This window comes from Dermochelys coriacea, chromosome 1, assembly GCF_009764565.3.
Source record: "Dermochelys coriacea isolate rDerCor1 chromosome 1, rDerCor1.pri.v4, whole genome shotgun sequence".
Classification (NCBI taxonomy): domain Eukaryota; kingdom Metazoa; phylum Chordata; order Testudines; family Dermochelyidae; genus Dermochelys; species Dermochelys coriacea.
In genome coordinates, this window is record NC_050068.2 from 231,625,427 (window position 1) to 231,647,355 (window position 21,929).

The 21,929-nt window shown below is 42.9% G+C and overlaps 1 protein-coding gene across 3 annotated transcripts in view; it reads left to right on the forward strand.

Annotated features, from left to right (window-relative positions):
* The window catches only part of ITPR2 (inositol 1,4,5-trisphosphate receptor type 2), a 358,661-nt gene that overhangs the window by 184,071 nt on the left and 152,661 nt on the right, over nt 1–21,929 (forward strand). For all 3 annotated transcript variants that reach the window (XM_038389064.2, XM_038389070.2, XM_043516179.1), the window contains exons 33-35: nt 8,585–8,713; nt 9,342–9,462; nt 21,391–21,581. In XM_038389064.2, the coding sequence (XP_038244992.1) occupies nt 8,585–8,713; nt 9,342–9,462; nt 21,391–21,581 (441 nt within the window). The remainder of the gene's footprint in view (nt 1–8,584; nt 8,714–9,341; nt 9,463–21,390; nt 21,582–21,929) is intronic.

Below are 21,929 nucleotides of genomic sequence, written 5' to 3' on the forward strand. Positions count from 1 at the left end.
TGTCCCCTACAGTTTATGGCACTAAATTCTCATTCCTTACGTTTTCTTTAGTTTAAATTAAAAAAGAGGTGAAAGAACCTCAATTCAATTTTGTGATGGGCTTTCACACCAAAGTAATAGTGCCTCGTGAAATAGTTTCTTTGAAACCTTTCACAGAAAATAGCACACTCCTGTAGTTAGCATGATTTATAGCCTAGAGAAGAATAAGTTCAGATATTTGTGCAGTGCAATAGGTGCTGGAGCCACTTCATCTCTGTGAAGCAGAAAAAAAGAGTTTTCTTTATTTATTTTTCTGCTAAGAGTTTCAGGGAACAGGATAATGCGAGTGTGTGTGTGTGCGCGCTTCTCTCTTTTGGAGAAGGCCATCAATAATGAGAACTCTGCAAACCCTACACAGCTGCTGCCTGTCTTGTTTCTGTAGCTGTTCCTACAGTGAGGCCTCTTCTGGGCAATCCAGGCTCAGTTGAGAATGAAGATCAGAATTCGTGTTGGAGGGGATTCTATGCTTTAACTTTTCTTACTTTTAGCCAGCAGCATTTTCTTCTGTTTAATCCCCTTTCCCCAGAGTGGTTGCTCTTATCTGACATGGCGCAGTTCTGACCCTCCAGCAGCGGCATCCACAAACCTCTCTTGGTTTTATCTCTGTAATAGGACCATTTTTGTAGAAGCAGACATATATAGGTAGGCACTTCCCTACACATTCTGCTACTCCAACCCAGAAACTTTCCTTGGCAGAGACCACCAATCGCGTTAAATTGTGCCAAATGGTTTAGCGGTATGTACATCAGATAGAGGTATGATGCTTGGCACTACCAAGCTCATTTGCACTTAGTCCTCTAATAAGAGAAATTGAACTCCAGATTTTCAGAGGGAAATAGTGAGTGTGTTGTTAATACATTGTGCTGCCCAGCCCACCAACCATCTCTTTATTCTTTTTTGTGTGTGCACGCACACATGTTCGTTTTTTTTTTTCTGAAAAAGAATCGCAAAAGTACACTTTTGTGTTGCTCTCCTGCACAGCCATCTGGGTAGCTGCCTAATTAGTTCCTTTTCATTTCCTGGTAAGTCCGATCCTTGTCTTTTTCCCCCCTCAGCTAAAAGAGCATGTCAAAAATGCTCTCTTCAGTTCCATGCTTCAGCCAGGCCCTCTGGGGGAACCAAATCTTCTAGAATGTTGGGTGTATTTGCTCAGATCTGCTTTTTGGGGCTGAGGCAGTGTCCACATGTTGCAAATACGTCAGCTTTATGTAGCCATCAGGACTGTTGGAAGGCTCTTAGCTTCATGAAAAGATATTACGAAAGCTCTCAAAAGAGTTAGAAAGAAGAATCCTTTGATCCTCTATGTTCCAGTGAGCTAAAAGAGCTGCTACTGATGGGAGGGAAGGGGGTTGGAGGGATGGAGGGAAATGCTTTTCTTTTAGCTGCTACAACTGCCTGTCAGTGGTGAGTCTGGGAACTGAGTCTGTGTTGTTAGAGAGCGCTAATGGCTAGAGGTATCCTCCAGCTGGATTTCTTTCTTTTTCCATTTGAGATGTTGACCTGGTTTTTGTTATTAGATTCAAGATCCAGTAAAGGGTGGGAGATAATAAGGGGTGCGGGAGGATCATAGGATTGCCATTCTGTTATGAGTCCTGTGATGGAGGAAGATGGACCCCTTCAGTGGCTTTCTAGCAATGTTTTTTTTTAGACAAGTGAGGGGAAAATCTTAAAAGCATTTTGCAGTTTTTAGTTTTGACAGTTGGTAAAATTGCCATGCCAGCACCATGCAGTTCCCTGTATTCCTGTTGGGATCCTGAACGTTGAGCCTCAAAGCTACTGGTTCCAGCAGAAATTGGCATGCCGCTTCATTAAAGGCAGGAGAACATCCAAATGGATTTAGGTCTGTGGTCTTTTCAAGAAGTTTTGATTAGTAATTGAACCTTTGTTTACCTCCCCTAGAGCTGTGGGAAAAAATGTCACACCTCTACTGACCCTAGTGGGTTTTTAATCTCAGTTTCATGGTATAGCTACTGTTGCTTTTCTGTCTACGTCACCATTCCCTTTCTTGCTGTTTGGAAAAACACTATGCTCACTCCATGCCTTCCTGATCTTGTATATTAAAATCCAACACACCTTTTCTAAGGTCCTTCATGCACCTGGGTCTTACCGTGCTCTCTGAAGACTCCCCTAACTGCCTCATGGCAATAATTTGCCTTGTATTGTCCACTCATAAGGTGTTCTACTCAAAATGTATTTGTATTACAATAAACTGCTCTTTTAAGTATTGTCCCTCTGGGTGCTCCACTGTAGCTGTGCTTGCATCCCTGTGCTGCTGATCGGAGAACTTTGGTAGCAGTGTCAGTTCGGCCCGCACATGTGTGTCCCCCTCACTGTGCTCTGCCATGAGGCTAACCAGCATTGGGAGAGGAGATCCTCCACAGTTTCTTCTCAACCACCCCTGGCTTGAGATGGCGCTTTTAGCTGTTCATTTATTGGATCATTAACCCATTAAATACTTGCTAATCATTCTTTTAATTTCTTTTGTTGCTATTACTTAGTTTCCTTTGGGTTTCTTTTTGTTCTTAAAATTTATTTATTTAAATTTTTATTCACCCTGCTCCCTTGTCCAGGGACCACCTCAGGATGGAATATGCCTGGTTCACCGGGCTTTAAGAGGTGTCTCAACTTCAAAGAGGCCATCCTGGTGATGGACAGACATCCTCATTGTGTTCATTGCCTCGGGGAAAACCACATTCCCCAGAAGTGGTGGTTTCTGCCAGCAGCTGAAACCGTGGTCCCAAAAGGACAGAGCTGAGACTTAAACTCCTTATGAAAGCAGCTCTCCAACCATCTTCAAACCCAGGCAGCAAGGTTCTTCATCACCACCCTCTACATTCAAGGGCGGTGAGCATACCAAGACAACTATGAGCCACTCATATAAGGCTTCTAAAAAGAGGGCTGTGAATCCACCAGAGCGAGCCCTGAACCAGCTGAAAAAGATCACCAGCTCATTCGGTATCATCGGCACTGACAGCACTGAAGCCATCCAAACGTGGATGGAGCAAGTTGGGCTGCCTAAAGACCCGATGGGCAATGGCCAAGACAAGGACAGAGACCTTGCCTTTGGGAAGACTCCATCAGTGTGGACAACAGCATTGGTACCGTCAATGGTACGTCAGACACCATTGGATCATTTAACCCAGACTACTTCACCAATTCCATCAGTATAGTCATCCCAGCCATATTCTCCAGAGGGGAGTCAGACAGTGAGAGGAACAGGAGGCTGCTATTGCGGAAGAGGTTCCACCTTAGACCAACATTCCTCACCAGATGAGGCAGTGATGCCCCCTCCATTGTCCTTTGCAGAAGGTTTTTTAAACTTTTTCAAAATCTAGCTAAGAGGGTGGCTGATACACTGCAGTTACCACTACAGGAGGTGAGAGAATCACATCATAAATTGCCGGAGACTTTGCACTCCTCTTTCTCATCCAAAGTAGCTCTCCCCATCAACAAGGCTATCTTTGAGCCAACCAAACTTGTATGGCAGACCACTGTATTGGTCCTAGCAACCTTTAAGCAGGCTGATAAATACTATGTGCCAGCGAAGGACACAGAATTTCTTTTCTCCCCTCCACCCCTAATTAAATCATTGTGGATGTGGTAAATTCCAGAGGTCTGCAACGTCGGGTGGAATCAGTCCCCTATGATTGGGATTGGAAGGGCCTCTACCTATTTGGGAGAAAGGCTTATTCATCTGCCACACTACAATTCCTCATGGCAAATTTACCAGGCCCTAACAGCAAAATATGACTCTATCAATGCACAAAACTCAATTCCTTTATTGAACAGCTTCCAGAATCTCTGAGATCAGTTAAGGGCCATCCTCAGTGAAGAACAACTGCTGGCCAAGGTGGCACTTCAGTCAGTGCTCGATGCAGCTGATATGGTGGTGTGATCCATCTCCACTCCCATTGTGATGTATTGAGTCTCTTGGCTTGGCTTATCTGCTTCCCCCAGAAAGTGCAAACAACGGTGGAGGATCTTCCCTTTGAAAGCACAGAATTGTTTGCAGAAAAGACAGATGCATCTCTCCACACACTTAAAGATTCAGGGCTATTCTTAAGTCATCAGGGATTTACACACCTGGGCAGAAGAGGAAATACAGTCCTCTGCTCTCATTCAAATCTCGCACGGCACACTACTCAACCCAATGCTTTTATGAACCACAGAGGAAGAAGTCTACATTCTCAAAATACCAACCATCAAGCCCACAGCCTGCTTCTTCCCAATCATCCACCTCAAAACATCATCAGTTTTGACTGGTTGGTTGGGGTGCTGACAGACCACTCCCTTCAACACCATCTAACACTGGTCAACCCTTTGCATTGGCTCGCTCTGTTTTGCAGCACTTGGGAATGGATAACATCTGACAAACGGATTCTGGGGATCATTTGCGATATCTATCCATTTCACCTCCCCCCTCAACACCCTTCCCCATTTTTCTTCAGGGACCCCTCTCACGAGAGCCTGTTATATGAGAGGGAGAGAGAGAGAGACCACCTCCTCAGTTTAGAAGCTACAGAACCAGTACCTCAACATTTGAGGCAAAGATTTTTATTCCTCATTACTTCCTGATACCCAAGAAAAAAAGAGGTTGGAGACAAATACCAGATCTCAGTGCACTCAACAAATCATCAAGATTCAGAAATTCAAGATGGTCATTTTAGTAGCAATTATTCCAGCATTGGAACAGGGAGATTTGGTTCTTGGCCCTTGACCTCCAGGATGCTTATTTCCATATTTCAATCATACCATCCCACAGACAATATCTCAGATTTACGCTGTGGCAGGACCAGTACCAGTACAGAGTACTCCCCTTTGGCCTCTCATCAGCTCCCAGAATATTCTCCAAGGTCCTCTCTGTAGTGGCAGCCCATCTACACTCCCAGGGGATCATGATCTAGACTTACCTGGACAATTGTCTCCTCATTATGTGCTCCTTCGACGAAGCACTGTGGGTTACCCATACAACTGTGAACTTGTTCAGAACCTTGGACCTACAAATCACGTACAAAAATCAACAGAGATTAGAATGCATAGGAGCCGACCTCAACTCTGTACAAGTGAGAGTGCTTCTTCCACAACACAGATTCCTCAGTGTTTCCGCACTCCTAGAGACAGTGCAAGCCCACCATCGAATATCAGCAAGGCATTGCCTTCAGCTTCTGTAGGCTGCAGGCGCATTTGTGATAACTCATGCCAGACTTTGCCTAAGTCATGGTTCAGCTCAGTTTACAGGCTGAACAAAGACAGCCTAGACAAACCACTATTGCTACCCACTGAGGTCATACAACCCTTGAAATGGTGGAAGGACCCAGAAATAGTCTGCACAGTGATTCCGTTCACACAGCCTCCTTCGTCACTACTCCTCACCACCGACGTATCTCTCATAGAGTGGGGTGCACATCTCAACAACCTCACAGTACAGGGCAAATGGTCTCCCTATGAGGTGTGTGTTCACATCAACCTCCTCGAACTAAAAGTGGTCAAGAATGTGTGCACTCACTTCCTTCTGCTGATCAGAGGTGCACACACACAAAGGTGATGACAAACAACATAGTGTGCATGTACTACATAAATCGTCCAGGGAGCTCCAGATCACCATCCCTTTGCTTGGAAGCATTAGAGCTGTGGAACTGGTGCATTTCCCACAGTGTTACAATATTAGCAGCCTACCTACCGGGAGTGCACGACATGACAGCAGACGGTCTCAGTCACAATTTCCCACATGACCACAAATGGAGATGCACTCTGTGATACTTCATGACAAGCTGCTGGGGAACACTGATAATAGACTTGTTTGCCCCTTACCTGAACAAGAAATGCCCATGATTCTGCTTGAGAGCAGGCCTCAGATAGCACTTCTTAAGGGACATTTTCCTTCTCTCATGGGACAAGGGCCTTCTTTACACCTTTCCCCCATTTCCTTTCTTACTGAAAGTCGTATTGAAAATAAAAAGAGAGAGAGCAAATGTCAAACTGATTGCTCCTACCTGGCCAAGACAGAGGTGGTACCGTTACCTGTTACAATTGGCGATGTATCTTCCAATCCCTCTTCAACTCGCTTCTTAACTCCTCTTGCAGAACAAAAGACGCACTCTCCATCTCGACCCACAGATGTTGCAGCACAAGGCCTGGCTCCTTTGTGGTTCCAACATGTAGAGAGATCCTGCTCTGAAGAGGTACAGGAAGTGTTAGTACACAGCAGGAAATGGACTATCTGTCATACTTACTTACAAAAGTGGACCAGGTTTCAGGCCATTCCAGACATATTACCCCGGCATCTGCTACTCTACCACTAGCCTTAGACTACCTCTGACTCTTAAGAAATCTGGACTATCTATTAACTTGGTTAAGGTACATTTTAGCGGCAATAGCGACTTTTCACCAACAAATAGAAGGGTACTCAGTCCTCTTGCACCCAACTACATAGAGGTAGGTTCCTTAAAGGCATAGCAAACCCCTTTCCCCAACCCAGACATCCTACCTCACCACGGGACCTGAATTTAGTATTAAAAAGACTGACCAGACCATACTTCAAACCCATGGCCATTTGTTCACTCATGCAAGTTTCAATGAAGATGGCGTTTCTGGTCGCCATCACCTCAGCGAGAAGGATTGGAGAGATAGCGGCTCTTATGGCGCACCCCCCATTTACTGTGTTCTTTCCTGACAAGGTTATGCTAAGACCATACCCGAAATTCATCCCCAAAGTGACTTTAGCCTTTCACATGAATCGACTCATTCACCTCCTGACCTTTTATCCCAAACCTCACCAGGATAATAGGGAAGCCATTCTACACATGCTAGATGTAAGGAGAGCCCTGGCTTCCTCCTTGGACAGGACAAAGGCTTTTAGGAAATCTCCTAGGCTTTTCCACTCCATTGCGGATAGGTCTGAAGGTGCAGTGACGACAGCCCAGAGACTCTCTAAATGTGTCCCGAGCTGCATCAAAAACTGTTGACAGGCTCATAATTTAGTACCTCCGTGTGCTATCCGTACCCAGTCCACAAGATTGTTTTCCTCCTTGGTCACCTTCTTCAAGGATGTCCCCATCCCAGAAATCTTCAGAGCAGCTACTTGGGCATCTGCACATACCTTTACAGAACACTATGCCATCACAGTGCCGATGCTAGCTTTGACTCTGCAGTATTATTGTCCATACTAGACTTGATTCCAGTGTGCCAGCCCTCCATGGGGGATGCTACTTGGGAGTCACCTACAGTGGAGCACCCATAGGTTACTCATCTTGTGCAGTAACGATAGTTCTTAGAGATGTGTCCCCATATGGGTACTCCTCAACCCACCCTCGTTCCCTCCACTTCAGAGTTCTTATCACGGACTCTGCAATAGAGAGGGAACTGAAGAGTGTTTGCCTGCGCAATGCTGATTAGCTTTGTGGCAGAGCACAAGGGAGGAACAGCTCATGTGCAGACCGAACGGTTGCTGCTATCAAAGTTCTCTGATCAGTAGCACAAGGATGCAAGCACATCTACAGTGGAGCACCCATAGGGGGACACATCTTGAAGAACCATTGTTACTGCACAAGGTAAGTCACTTGTTCATCTCCCAGCAATGACTGGCGCTGTTTGAGGTCTCCATAAATATCCTTTAAACACTTCTGGCTATTTTGCCAAAGTTTTTAGCTTACAAGGTTCATGTGCCACTACAGTACTGCATAATCAGAAGGCTGGATGGCCTGACCTAGGATATAGGTCTTTATGCTCTTTCTAGCCCTGCCACTGAGTTTTTCTCTGTGACCTTGAACAAATCACTTACCCTCTCTGTTCTTCAGTTCTCTAGCTATCAAATCTCCTCCCCCACAAAAAAAAATCCTCAATTTTTTTTTTTACCATAAATGTATGCAGCATAAAATGGTGAATGTTGTAGAAGAGTGTTGTCTTTGACCGTTTTTACAGTTTGTGCCTATGGAGGCTGCTGCTGGCCTTTGCTGACTGAACGGATGGGATTTTGTTTTTTGTTATATCTGTGCTCGCTTCCTGGTTGGTTGGTTGGTTGGTTTCGGTTTTTAAAACTCTTACTTTGAAGAGTTTCCCATCTGGCTGTAATAATTGAAACGAGCTCCAAATTCAGCACCCTTTGAGAACTTTCTCACTCTTCTAATATAGTAGGTTTATCGTTCCATCTGTCTAAAGTCTCCTCCAACCCTCCTGGAGGAATGATCCTTTTTCCTCCTGAGTCTGTCTAGATGCGTAAGGTGGCATGTGATGTGTGGGCCTACAGGAATGACCAGTGTTATCCAACAAACTCATTTGTTTCATGGTGAGGGAAAGAGTAGCCAACTCAACTAGAGGAAAGGTAGGGATCAGGAGGGAGTGGAGCTCCCAGGAACAAAGATAATTAAACAGAATATAACTTGACTACAAGGTAGGTATCTTGATTTTATATGTTTAATACAAAAATTAACATTTTTGAAAAAGGATTAAATGTCAATTCTGTGTGTGTGTGTGTGTGTGTGTGTGTCTTTTAAAATGTTCAAAGATCACAAGTAAACAAAAGCTAATATTTTCCTTTTCATTGTAGGTTTGCAACACAACTACAGACCGGAAACATGCAGATGCATCTCTGGAGAAGTATGTCACTGAACCAGTAATGAACATTGTGAGTGGCTTCTTCAGTTCTCCATTTTCAGATAACAGCACCAGCCTCCAGGTAAGAACATGGGAGACTGCAACACATACGTAATTCCGATCATTAATGTGTTGTCTTCCACTCGCTGGAGGGGAGTGCTGCAACTTTCTTTCCTTCTTTATTTCCTCTCCCACTCCTCATGATTCACACTAACAGTGTAACACCTCCTGTAAATATGTTTTGACAAATTGTACTACTGATTACCCTAATCCAGGAAAAGACTCTTTCTCTACAGAGCTTTACATCTGACTTCTGTGACTTCATTGGGACTTTGCATGACTGATCTCTTTGCAAGATCAGGGAACTTTTGTTTGTGTTTCTAAAAAAGGAAATCTTTGTGACCCAAGTTGAAAGTTTGCCACATGTTTGGGGACCAAGAAATCTCCCCATTTTTTTCTGCAGTATGCCATTTTGTTTCATATCAATGGGAATTTTGACTGAGTAAGGACTGCATGATTTGGCACTCTATAAGAATGCCAAACTGGTTTATTTTTCATCCTGTATTGAAGAGTGATGACGGTTTAATTGAGTTGAAATTTGATTATAGAGGCTAAAAGTTATGCATGTAATTTATGTGGGTGCATAACTTAGGGTAATTGTAAGGAGGATTTTAAAGTCTAAAATTAGTTGCTTACCTTTTTGTTTTCAGACACATCAGCCAGTTTTTATTCAGCTGCTTCAGTCTGCTTTTAGAATTTACAACTGTACCTGGCCAAACCCAGCACAGAAGGCCTCAGTGGAGTCATGTATCAAAACTTTGGCTGAAGTGGGTAGGTGCCAAGTTTTTACTTAACAATTCTTCACTGTGTTTTAAATAAGCCTGAGTTGGGATCCATCCATTATTTTTCGGGTTGTAGCATCCTGGAAATCAGGGCACTGATAATACTAGAAAATTGTGTTATAATTGCATAAGAACAGCCATATTGGGTCAAACCAAAGGTCCATCTAGCCCAGTCTTCCATCAGTGGCCAATGACAGAGGGAATGAACAGAGCAGGTAATCATCAAGTGATCCATCATCTGTTGCCCATTTCCAGCTTCTGGCAAACAGAGGCTAGGGACACACTATCCCTGCCCATCCTTGCTAATAGCCATTGATGGACCTATCCTCCATGAATTTCACCATGTAAGGCTCGGAAGCTCTGACTTTCAGGTCTCATTTCTTCCCTCACTTATACACCATTTGAATCTGTCCGTTCAATGGGGTGGTTCAGGTGAATGGTTGTGTTCAATGGTGTAAGTGAAAGTAGAATTGGACTCCAAGCAGGTGGCATTCGTCTACACTATTACATTATGACCTAATTTTCTTATATAGAAATGATCTTAAACTGGGTCAGATCATAGGCATTCATAATCATTAAGGCCCTACTAATTCACGGCCATGAAAAATGCGTCACGGACCATGAAATCTAGTCTCCCCATGGCGAAATCTGGTCTTTTGTGTGTGCTTTTATCCTATACCATACAGATTTCACGGCAGAGACCAGCGTTTCTCAAATTGGGGATCCTGACCCAAAAGGGAGTTGCAGGCAGGTCACAAGGTTATTTTAGGGGGATAGCAGTATTGCCACCCTTACTGTGCTGCCTTCAGAGCTGGGCGGCCGGAGAGTGGCGGCTGTTAGCCGGGCATCCAGCTCTGAAGGCAGCACCCCACCAGCCATCCTTACTTCTGCACTGCTGCTGGCAGCAACTCTGCCTTCAGAGCTGGGCTTGCAGCCAGCAGCTGCTGCTCTCCACCTGCCCAGCTCTGAAGGCAGTGCAACCGATAGCAGCAGCGCAGAAGTAAGGGTAGCAGTACCGCAACCCCCACTCCCTACAATAACCTTGTGATACCCCCCGCCCCACAACTCCTTTATGGGTTAGGACCACTACAATTACAACATCATGAAATTTCAGATTTAAATAGCTGAAATTGTGAAATTACCAATTTTTAAAATCCTATGACTGTGAAATTTACCAAAATGGACTGTGAATTTGGTAGGGCCCTAATAATCATTGTGGACTCCATTCTGTGGTAAGGCACAGCCCATAGTAATAGGTGGTATATAGCTGTGTCATCCTTGGAAACATCCCAGGGAAGGAATTATGGACCAAGCAACCAACATTCCCTCCCTTGTTCCCCTTTGCTCCTGGGGGATGTTGAGTTATTGCTCGCCTGACTCTCATGCTAGCTCAGTTGTTCTGGCCAGTGAGTTGAAACCAAACCCTGATCTTCCCTGATCACTCTTTAGTCTCCTGCTCAGGGAAAGGAATAAGTATAAGAATAAGAATAAAGGTGCGCTTACTTACCCTTTCACAACGTTGGTCCAGGTAGCTTGTCTAAAGATGTACAGTGGATTCTTACTGCTCTGCCTGTGCACAGACTCCCAATCAGAATTTAGCCCTTAAGTCAACTACATAATTTAGTAGTGTTGAGCTAGAATTCATTAAGGGCTAGAGTATTCAGTCCTTACCCACTTTGAAACCAACGGGACTACTTGTGAATAAATGCTCATCCACAAAAGTAGCCCCAATTAGCCCCAAACTAGTGTATGCTCCAGAAAAAAAACCTATTAAACAATTAATCCATAAAAGAAGTTTTAAAAGGAATTAAAATATCATGTGGTCTGTGTCAAAAGAGAAGACTTTAAATTCCTACAGAAGAAAATTTAATCCTAAAGAAGAATGGTCACAGATATCTAGCTAACATTAGCAAAGGTTCAGTTTTAGGATTCAATTCCACAAAAACATTATTTTAAAGTCTTTTACTTTGTCACAGAAAAGATGATTTGATGTAGATATTTTTCTAAAAATGAGCCATTTTGTCTGACAGTTTCTAAACTCTCTCTATTTCAAAATCTGCTCAGCCAAAGCAAGCCCAATCAGTGCTATTATTCTAACCCCATTTTGTGGCCCTGTTCACTTTCAGTATTTTACAAGCAGCTAGACAACTTGTGGACAACATCAATAAGAAGGAAAGGGAGGGACAGGATCATGATGATAGAAAAGCTTGATAGATACAGTTGCTTTAATTTTTTAAAGAAGTTATAGTAAATAATAGCACCACTCTGGGATGGTCTCTTGAACGTTTGTGGCGTCTGTAACATTGCAACAACTGACTCTAAATTTAGATTTCAGATTTATGTTACAGTAGTTTCATTTAATGCTTTTGCCAAAGCATCTCATTAACATTTTGTGTGAATTAGTCTAGCAATTTAGCAGCACACAATTTTTATTTGTTGTGCAAACTGGTTTAATTACGGATCCATCTGGCAGGAGAACTTAAAGTTGAAGATGTTCTTTGTTCCTTATTCCACTGATTTTTACAGCTTCAGATAAAGGACCCAGTCCTACAAACCCTTATTCATATGACTAATGCTCACTCATGGCAATAGCCCTTCTCTGCTCCTCTGCTGCACTCCTGGTATAAGCTATCAGAAAATTACTGCCTTTGGGAACTAGGAGCAAACAGAGAAGGAACTAAGGGTCTGAAGGATTTTTGTGTCCTAATGTCCCCTTGTGGATTAGTGTGTTACCACTTGTTCAGATCTGTACCTAAAGTGAAAATCCAGCCCACTTAAGTCGGCTGCCTGCAAGCCACTTCATATCTACATGGGTACATAAAAGGTTTAATGTTCTCTTGTCTGTGGCACTCTCTTGTTTTTTCTGGGAAGGCTTATGTGATGCAAGTAGCAGATGTGAGGTTGTCCTTGACTTTTCTTCAAATTAGTGGATTTATTCCATATCTTCGGGAGTTCCTACATTCCTCTATTGTACTCTAATCTGTTGTATTCCATTTTCTCACATATCTTGTATTGTATGGAGATATTTAAAATAACACTGCTATATTGTGCTGTTGTAAACTATACGTCCAATAAAACAGAGGGCCAGATTTGAGTTAACCCTTGCATTGGTACATGAGGGAGAGGAGGATGGCTCGAAGAACCTCCCGCATACTTTGGCTTCTCTCTCATATGCTGACTGCATCTAAAGCCCTTGCAACCCTTCAAGGACAATGGATGTTCAAGGCTAGCTTCACCTAAAGGGGTGGGGAAGAGAAGAGGCCATGGCTCCCTCTACCACTGTGGAGTGGAGCTGGGCTGCCACTGAGGAGCCTCACGCTGTATCCTTCTTAGGGGCTTCCTTAAGCACAATTCCTCCTGCAGCGCCTACTGGGGCAGGGACTCTTTGTACTACCTCTACTTAGGGCAGGGGTTGGTAACCTGCGGCTCTGGAGCTGCATGCAATTCCTTGGCTGCCCCCTTGCAGGCAGCTGTTTTTTGTGTGGAGGTGCGAGGTACAAGCTCTGGCTAGGAGGCGCTTCCCACAGGTGGCTCCCGGTTGGCGGCGCAGCAGGACTCTGGCCCCATGCTGCTCCCAGAAGTGGCTGGCTGCTGGCACGTCTCTGTGCGCCCCTTGGGGGGAGCAAGGCAGTGCATCTCTGTGAGCTACCTGCACCCTCAAGCACCACCCCTGCAGCTCCCATAGGCTGGGAACCAGCCAATAGGAGCTGTGACAATGGTGCTGGGGGTGGGGGCAGTGTGCAGAGCCGCCTCCCCCCCTGCCAGGGGCACGTAGAGACAAGCCCAGCAACCAACTGCTTTCGGGAGCGGCGTGGGGCCAGGGCAGGCAGGCAGCCTGCCTGAGCCCTGCTGTGCTGCCGGCCGAGAGCTGCCTGTGGTAAGCACCTCCCAGCCAGAGCCAGCACCTCGCACCCCTTCCCACACCCAATCGCCCTCCTGCACCCAAACTCCCTCCCAGACCCTGCAGCCCCTCCTGGACCCCAATCTCCTGCCTGGAGCCCCCTCCTGTTTATATTCAAATTCAAATGGCAAAAGTTGCATTAAAAGTATTGGTGAGTAATATGAATATGTTCAATTATTATTAGTTGATAAATTCTAGCTCTACAAGTAGCTTTGCATGTGATGCTGCTCTTTGAAATATTTTGGTCAAAGACAAAAACAAAAAAATGGTCCCTCTTCTTTGAAAGGTTGCCGACCCCTGACTTAGGGCTGTGTGTCAGGGACACAGTCTGGTGATGATGATGTGCTGATTTCCCGATCTGCAGGGACATAGTATTTGGGGATTTAAAATATGCACTGTGGTGGTGGTTGTGGTGTTTTGCTGTATTTGCAAACCAAAAAGATTGTGATGGATGAGGAGGAGTTTGGATGAGGCATGAACAAGTGAAAGCAAAGGCAGGGAAAAATTAGAGCTTTTTGCTAGAAGCTCTGTATATATATTTAGCTAAGATTTAAACCTAGTGTTGAGTGCAGAGTTTGTAGACATGGTGCTAAATCCTGCTGGCCTTTCCTATGCAAGTCTGATTCTGTGCTAACTGAAGCCCACATAGCCGAATTGAAATCTATAGGTTTGCATGACGGTAGCTGAAGACAGAACTTGGCCTATTGGAGAAGGACTAGCTGTGTAAGTAGGGGAAGCTAAGTGAGCCAAATTCTGCCTTTATATAATTACTATACAATTCCATTGAAGACAGTGGAGCAAATCCTACATACTTTACTCATGTGGTTAATTCCATTGACTTCAAGTACCCATGTAAGTCAAGGAATTGGCCCACTGGGTTTGCACAGGGTCACTGCAGTAATTATTTAAGCATAGCCAGATTTTTCAGCTGCTCAGCACCCACAATTTGAAGCCAAATATTCAGAAGAACTCAGCATCCACTTAGGCACCTACATAATGCCTGCTACTCAGAAGCGTCCATTGTGGTGCTTATTTTGTTGCCTGGATAGGAGCTTGAACTCTTTGGAAAATCTGCCCCCAGATGCAGTTGCTGAGCATGTTTGAAAATCTGATCCCTAGTGATAATGTATATTGTACTCCTTTTCCTGTATGCTGCTCCATCCAAGCACAAAATTCTGCTGCATGTCCACATGAAGAGATAAGATAAAGATTTCTTTGTTAATACAAACAGCCATACCAGGCTTGACTTTAGGCTAGATATGTGAGCATTCTCCTATCTGTTTCTTTTTAAATTGAGTGTTTGACAATTTCAATGTTAGGACCTTCATGTTTCAAAGCATGTTTTTTGTGAAAACTCTGAAAAGATTTTGCCTGTGTCAAGCCAAAGGTGTATTGGGCAGATTTATAGAAGAGACCAAAAGTTTTTGCTGGAAAATAAATTTAGTGTATTGTTGAATGAACAAACATAATTTTTATTCATTTCATTTTGTGGTAGCCCTGGGTTCAAAAATGAATCCTAGCAGGTACAAAGATCATGCACAGATTTCCCAGGATATAAAAGATCCATATGATGATAAACTTTTAAAAGCCCTGTTTCAGAGTAAGTTTAAGAAATGTACATTCTGCTCGGTGCTGGCAGGTGGATGTAAGTATTTCCTTAAGAGTTTAAGATCATTACATCTGTTGTCTTATGAACACTGCAGGGAATGTATGTGATCTTCCAGGTCAACAAAAGGCAAGGTGCAAAAGCTAATTTCTTATCTCCCTGAGACTTCAACTCCTCTTGACTATCAGGAAAAAACTTTATAAGTGTTTCAGTCTTCACTTACTACTTTTGTCTCCAGGCACATTTACCTGCCTTCAGTTCAGAAAGGAGCTATAGGGACTTGTGTCCCTTTGCAGACCTTTCTCAGGCTCTATCCTTCTCACCACTGATACTTTGTGTGCTTCTTAACGCTACCTGTCTTTAGCCATCTGTCCATATTTCACTGTTACAGTGAACATAGACAACCAAAACCCGGCCCCCTAAGTTCTGAGCTCAGTTAGACTGGACAGTAGCTGGGCAACTAAACCCGTTTTGCACAGTGACTGAAGGTGAGGGCTCTGTATATCTGTGTTCTCATTGGCACATCTTGAAGTAAATTAACTACCGTATTTTATATAACACATTGCCACAAAGCTTTAAAGCTTTGTCTGAGTAGACTATTATGGGTACGCATATCATAGTTTGGGAACACCTGCCATAAAAATTTGGAAGGCTTGAGGCCAGTCCTGACTTTTTTGCATTTTAAACAATCTTGTGACGTATCCGTTTTTCCACATGGTAATGTTGCAAGATGTCACCCATCCTCACCCCAAAGGGACTGGGCAGTAAGCATCCACTTTCTGGTTACTATTTTCTCATGTTCCACAACCCAGTCCTATGCTGATTAACTCAGGTGAAGAAAAGCATGTCTGGTAATAGAGCCCAATCCTGCTCCCACTGAACTCAGTGGCAAAAGCCACATTGATTTAATGGTGTGGGATCAGACTGTTAGTTTCCAAGCTAAACAATGTTCCAGGGTCCCTTTCAAATAGCGGGTATTGCTGCTTAGTTAAGCAATGACTGTTAGTGCATCATACACCAACACATGCTTTTTCTTCTGCTACGGGATCAAAGAACTGCAATATATGGAATTACATGCTGGCTAAACCTGAATATATTATCCCCATTTTCTATAAAATATCTATTAGCATTGTTCTGTATTTCTACACCCTCAAGGAATCAAAGCTATTTGCCCTAGAGGCTTTTTATACAGCAATTTTGCATTGCACACCAGATGTCTGCTAATCTATTTATAAAGGTCCTCGTTATAGCTTTTTATTGTAGAGGTCTTACTTGTACCGTATTCCTTTTAAGCATCTTGTCTACATCTCAGCTAGAGAACGCTGTGTAAAGGACCTTTCAGTAGCAGGAGCATGACTTTACTATTACCATCATGACTGAAATAAATGGGATTACTCCACAAGTAAGCAGTGGCAGGATCAGTCCCTACATTTTATTACTTCAAAGTACCGGAGGTCTTCTGGTCTATTCCTTTAGCTCTTCCAAGCCAAGTGATATCAGTCATTACCAACTCGGATTCTAGGACAATAGGTGGTAGGATGCTGTATGAAAGAAACAAAAAGAGAATTCCAATTCCCATCCTATTGGAGCAGTGGATGCTAATTATAAGAATGCTGTTTCAGGTCACTGCTATTCCACTATAATGCTATATAGAATCTGGGGAAAACCTCTAAGGTTTTGCATACATGTGCTGTAAGGTGTTTTCCTTCTACCATAAAAAGTTACGAATAGGAAACATTAAACTTGGAATCTAGGCTCAATATTATTGTCTTTTTGAAATGATTATTTGTGTGTTAATACCCATATAGATGGACTGTCCTTAAATAATTCCTTCACCTCAGCAGACTTCATTTGACTTCCCACTTTAGTTTTTCACAAAATGGAGAAGGAAGAAAACTCCTCTTCCATTTTCAATTTTTTTTTAGTTCAAATCAAATGATTATAATATTGTTACATTTCTGACAGCAGGGAGAATACATTTCAGACAAAGCACATATTTTATTCTATTTTAACTGTTTGTGTTTCCCTAATTGCAAGAAAAAAATCAATGATGATCTTTTTGTGGAATGATAAATATTTTAACTTAAGTTTTCAGCTGGAAGAAAAATATGTGCTGCCAATGAAAGGTACCAGATTGGCAGCCTTGTGCCTTGTCTACACAAAGCTTTTATTTCCTGTAAAATTTCCTACTGTTGCTACCATCAATGTCTTTCCAACCAAATTTATTTATTAAGCAGTCAGTAAATGATTAAGGAGCAAGAGAGACTGATTTATGAACAGAGATTAATTGAAGTAAATATGTATTGCTCAGTTAAGTGCCAACGGGGCTGGGTGGGAGAACACAATAGCTGTCTGTTGTTTACACCCTGTAGGTACTGGTAATGAGGGAGAGGCATTGTTTAGTTTGGTACAAGGGGGTATAAATTACCGTAAAAGATAATGGGATAAAAACCTCCTAACAGTGAGAATTGTTAGTCTGAGGAATAATCTTCCTTGGGAAGTCAATGGTGACAGCGCCGTCCATGGAAATTCTGAAAATTAAATTGGATGTAGCTGTAAACAAGGCAGTGTAGTGGAAGAACAATCCTTCACCAGCAGGGGAATGGAATAGATGTCCTACTTTGGTAGGGCCTGGTCTAATTCCAGTTTCTATGGTTCTGTGAGAGAACCTACATATACATATTATTTTTCAAATATAGACACCCAGCTTCTAGGCCAGTTTAGCCCTGTTGCTAGTGGGTATACAGTGCTCTTTTTGACTTCAGTAAGTTAAGCCCACCTGCACATGGGACTTGAATTTAGCTATTTCTTATAGTGAATATAATGCTCATTCTTTATTTTGGGTCCCATTCTGTCTATATACCCAAGCAGTTTGCACAGTGAAGGGAACAGAGAAACTGGTACATTGAGTTCACAAGAAACCATGCCAGAATTTTACACGATGGCCTAGCTAAATGCGTTATCAGCGTCACTTTTTTCATTGGTCTTGGTGCTGGGCTGTGTTTGTTGCTAGTGGGAATATGTGCACTAGTGCAGGGGTTCTCAACCTTTTTCTTTCTGAGCCCTGCCGCCCCTATCACCCCCAACATGCTATTAAAAACTCCATGGCCCACCAGTACCATAGTAATTGGTTTTCTGCATATAAAGCCAGGGCTGGAGTTAGGGCAGGGCAGGGCAATTGCATGGGGTCCCATGCCACAAGAGCCCCCACAAAGCTACATTGGTTTGGCTTCAGCCCTGGGTGGCAGGGCTTGGGGCCCTGGACTTCAGCCCCATGTGGTGGGGCTTTGGCTTTCTGCCCTGGGCCCCAGCTAGTCTAACACTGGCCATGCTTGGAGGCCCACTTGAAACCTGCTTGCGGCTACCCAGGGGACCCTGAGACCCTGGTAGAGAGCCACTCTGCTAGTGGGAGTATAGGTGTATGCACCAACCTGGGAGCTAGTCGCATCTCTTTTTCCCAGCAAACCCTGCTTCCTCAGACAGTGAGGCACACCCCAAGTTATTAGAGGTGAAATCCAGCCTGGTGCAGAAGTGGGACTGAGATGGTATATAGGCCTGTGCTAAACCTCTAAACAAGAGTGAATTACACTCTAGAGGAGCATATGTTCTAGTCTGTGGTGGGATTGTGGCTGGGTACACAAGTGACATACCAAGCTGCTTGTGCAGTCACACAATCTATTGCATCCTTTCCCCGCACTGCACATCAGTCACCCCAAGGACAAGATTTAATCAGTTTCTGGCCTCTTCTTCTTTTGATTCTGACCCTAGTTTGCAAGTTGTCTCTTTTTTTCAAAAGTATTCCAAAATGGAGCAAAAACAAACATGCTTTTAAATATTTTATTTTCATACTTTAAGGGAGATTGACATGTTTTGAAGAGGAAAGCAGCCTACAACACCTAAATTAAAAATAAATATTTATGTTCACATTTGTTCGTCAGCTTTCCAAAATGTAAAAATATATTTCATGTTGTTTTAAATAATGAAATGTGAAACAAATGAAGATAAACTTTCTACAAGCTTCAAGGAAATAAGAAGATAAATAAAGCCTTTGTTTATAGCTTAGATTTCAACAATGCCCTTTGACAATCGATGCAACTCTTAATTACAAATGGAATTATACATATAAGAACTGTTCAAAACAAAGGAGCCTTTTTTTTCTGGTTTTCTTTGTGATACTTTTAATTAGCTGAAACTCTTTGAAAAATCCTAGTCCTTGACTGCTATTCAGACACTGATGGAAGTTGTTAACTTCAAATAATGCAGGGATGTAGAAGTACAGGTGTTCCCGCACAACATGCTCCACTGTTAATATATTCTCAGGTATATTGGAATTCTGCATACCTAATTTAAGTGCAAATTAGCATTATCCCATAACTTTCCAGTGATTGACATGATAGGGAAAAATAATCCCGGTAGAATAACGTGCAGAAACAATAACTACAAATAATGGTCAGTCATACATTGTACTTTTCTCTTCATGACCACTTGCACTTTCTCCAAAACAAATAGAAGTTGAGAGGGGGGGGGCAACTGGGCTGCCCTGTGAAAGCAGCTTCTCTTGACACTGGTGATGAGTGGGTTGTGCAGCTGCTGGGAAATGCATCTTCCCATCTTTGGCACAACACCACTTCTTAATTCCCCCAGGCAAACTCTCTTTTAAGGAAAGTGTCTACCAGAGATGGAAATCTATTCAAGGGGAGCTGTACCTCCTGCACCAGTTACGCTCAGCTGCCTGTGCTCCAGACGCAAGCACGATTAGGCATTGGGATATGCTAGTGTGGACCCTTGCAAAGTCCTATTGAAATCAATGGGTCTCCGCACTAATAGGTCCCACTGCAACACTAGGGATGTGGAAGGTAAAGCGATCTTGTTCTAGTCCAGAAGATCATTGGTTCAAGTTCCATACCAGGATTTGGGTTTATTTCAAGTGCTGGCATTGCAGTATAGTACTTGGGAAGTGCATTGTCCTTGCCAACGTATACCCTAATCCAATAAAGCATTTAAACGCCTGCATAACTTTAAGCATGTATGTAGTACTTTTGAGGCTGATGCATACACACTGAAGTCAACAGAAACACCCCCAACTGACTTCAGTTGGGTTTGGATCAGGCCCAGTGATATTTCTCACATGATCAAAGTTATACATGTGTTTAAATGCTTTGCTGGATCAGGACCATGTTCTGTCTCTCAGTAATGTGTACTAACTATGCTAGAAAACATTAATCTTATTACAAAATGCTTTGGGAATACCTTACTCTGCCTTTGAAGTAAGTACTTAAAACCTATGTTGGTGTAATAAGAAAAACAGACAGCTTTCAGTTATTGGTTTATTTACCTGAAGAACACTAGCAACCTAGTATATTTTTTGTTACTCAGACATTTATTAAGGATAAAACTGTGCTGTGGAAATGTAAGTAAAGTCATAAATAAAATTAATAGGTAGAAAGGCAGTGATTCCTATCTTTTCAAGTACATGTCAGAAAATCTGCCCCCTATTGTTGCTGTGTCTACCTGACATTACTTGTTGAATCTCAAACATTCCACATACACTTAAAAGAATGCCACTCTGGTCCATTGCATCATGGAGGCAACTGTGTAACACAGACTTCCTACATAGAAGACAGTACATCAGAATTATTTATGGCATTCCCCTTTTTTGAAAAGGCCATTCAGCATGCACAATTACCATGGCATTAGCTGAACTATCGGTGCCTTGTAGGAACCAATTCAAGATTTCTCTACCTCCTACCTTCAGGTCTAAAAATCAAATTATTCTCCTGGATTTGCCAACTGTACAGTTCTTCGTCTATTTATAATTATTACTTTTTTGCATCATGGTAGAACGTAGGAGCCTCAGGCATTGTACAATACAATCATGTGAAGGGTAGAAGTGTGCAGGGAAACAAGCCAAGCTGGAGTACTTTTATATGTCTAAGTAGTTTAAGTGCATAAAACATGCAGGCAACAGTGGGATATATTGGGTAAATGCATATCTATGTCTAAGACGACTAAAAAGAAGATTTTTCAAATTTACTCTTAAATGGATAAGTAGCTACTGAAATAACAATTACTAATTTTGCTGCTCTTGCTAATGTCTTTGTAATTGATTTCATTTGAATCATTTCAGTTGATTCATTCTTTAAAGCAGAGATATACCTTTACCTATGAGAAATAAGAAATCATGGACCAGATCCTCAGTTGGTATAAATTGGTGTAGCTTTATTAACTTAAATAGTACTACACTGATTAACACCAGCTGAGAATCAGGCCCTTATTTTTAAAGGGTGAAATCCTGGCCCCACTGAAGTAAAGGGCAAAAGGCTCCCTGCATGGGATCTGAATTTCACCCAAAATGATTTGCAAAGGATCTGAAAGCATTCTTTATTGTAAATGTCGTCTTCTGTTTAAAGCAAAGAACCGTGGGATTGCAATACCAGTGGATTTAGACAGCCAGGTAAATACCCTGTTCATGAAGAGTCATTCCAATATGGTGCAGAGAGCGGCCATGGGATGGAGACTGTCTGCCCGCAGTGGACCTCGTTTTAAAGAAGCTCTTGGAGGGCCTGCCTGGGATTACAGGAATATCATTGAAAAACTGCAGGTATGGTAGCAAATGCCTGATGCTGTGTGCGTGACCATGCGTTTTGCCTAGATATGTTTGTGACAGTAAGAACAGCCTGAGGGCAAGGGGCACTCTGATATCTACCAGTGAGTGTCAGCCGGCCTGAGCAGCTCAGTATATCCTAGCTCGTTATTGTTATAATCTGTATCTAAAAGGTGTCCTGTAATATGCACGCTGTTTTGGGGAAATTTGGGACTGGGGGTGTGTTGGGATCATCTTGCTGGTTGTAACCAAGCTGGTGGAAGCCCAAGTGGGGATAGGGAGTGTAGACAAGCTGTTGGGGTCAGAGCTGCTGAGCCAGGGCTGTCTAAGCACCCAGATATGCAG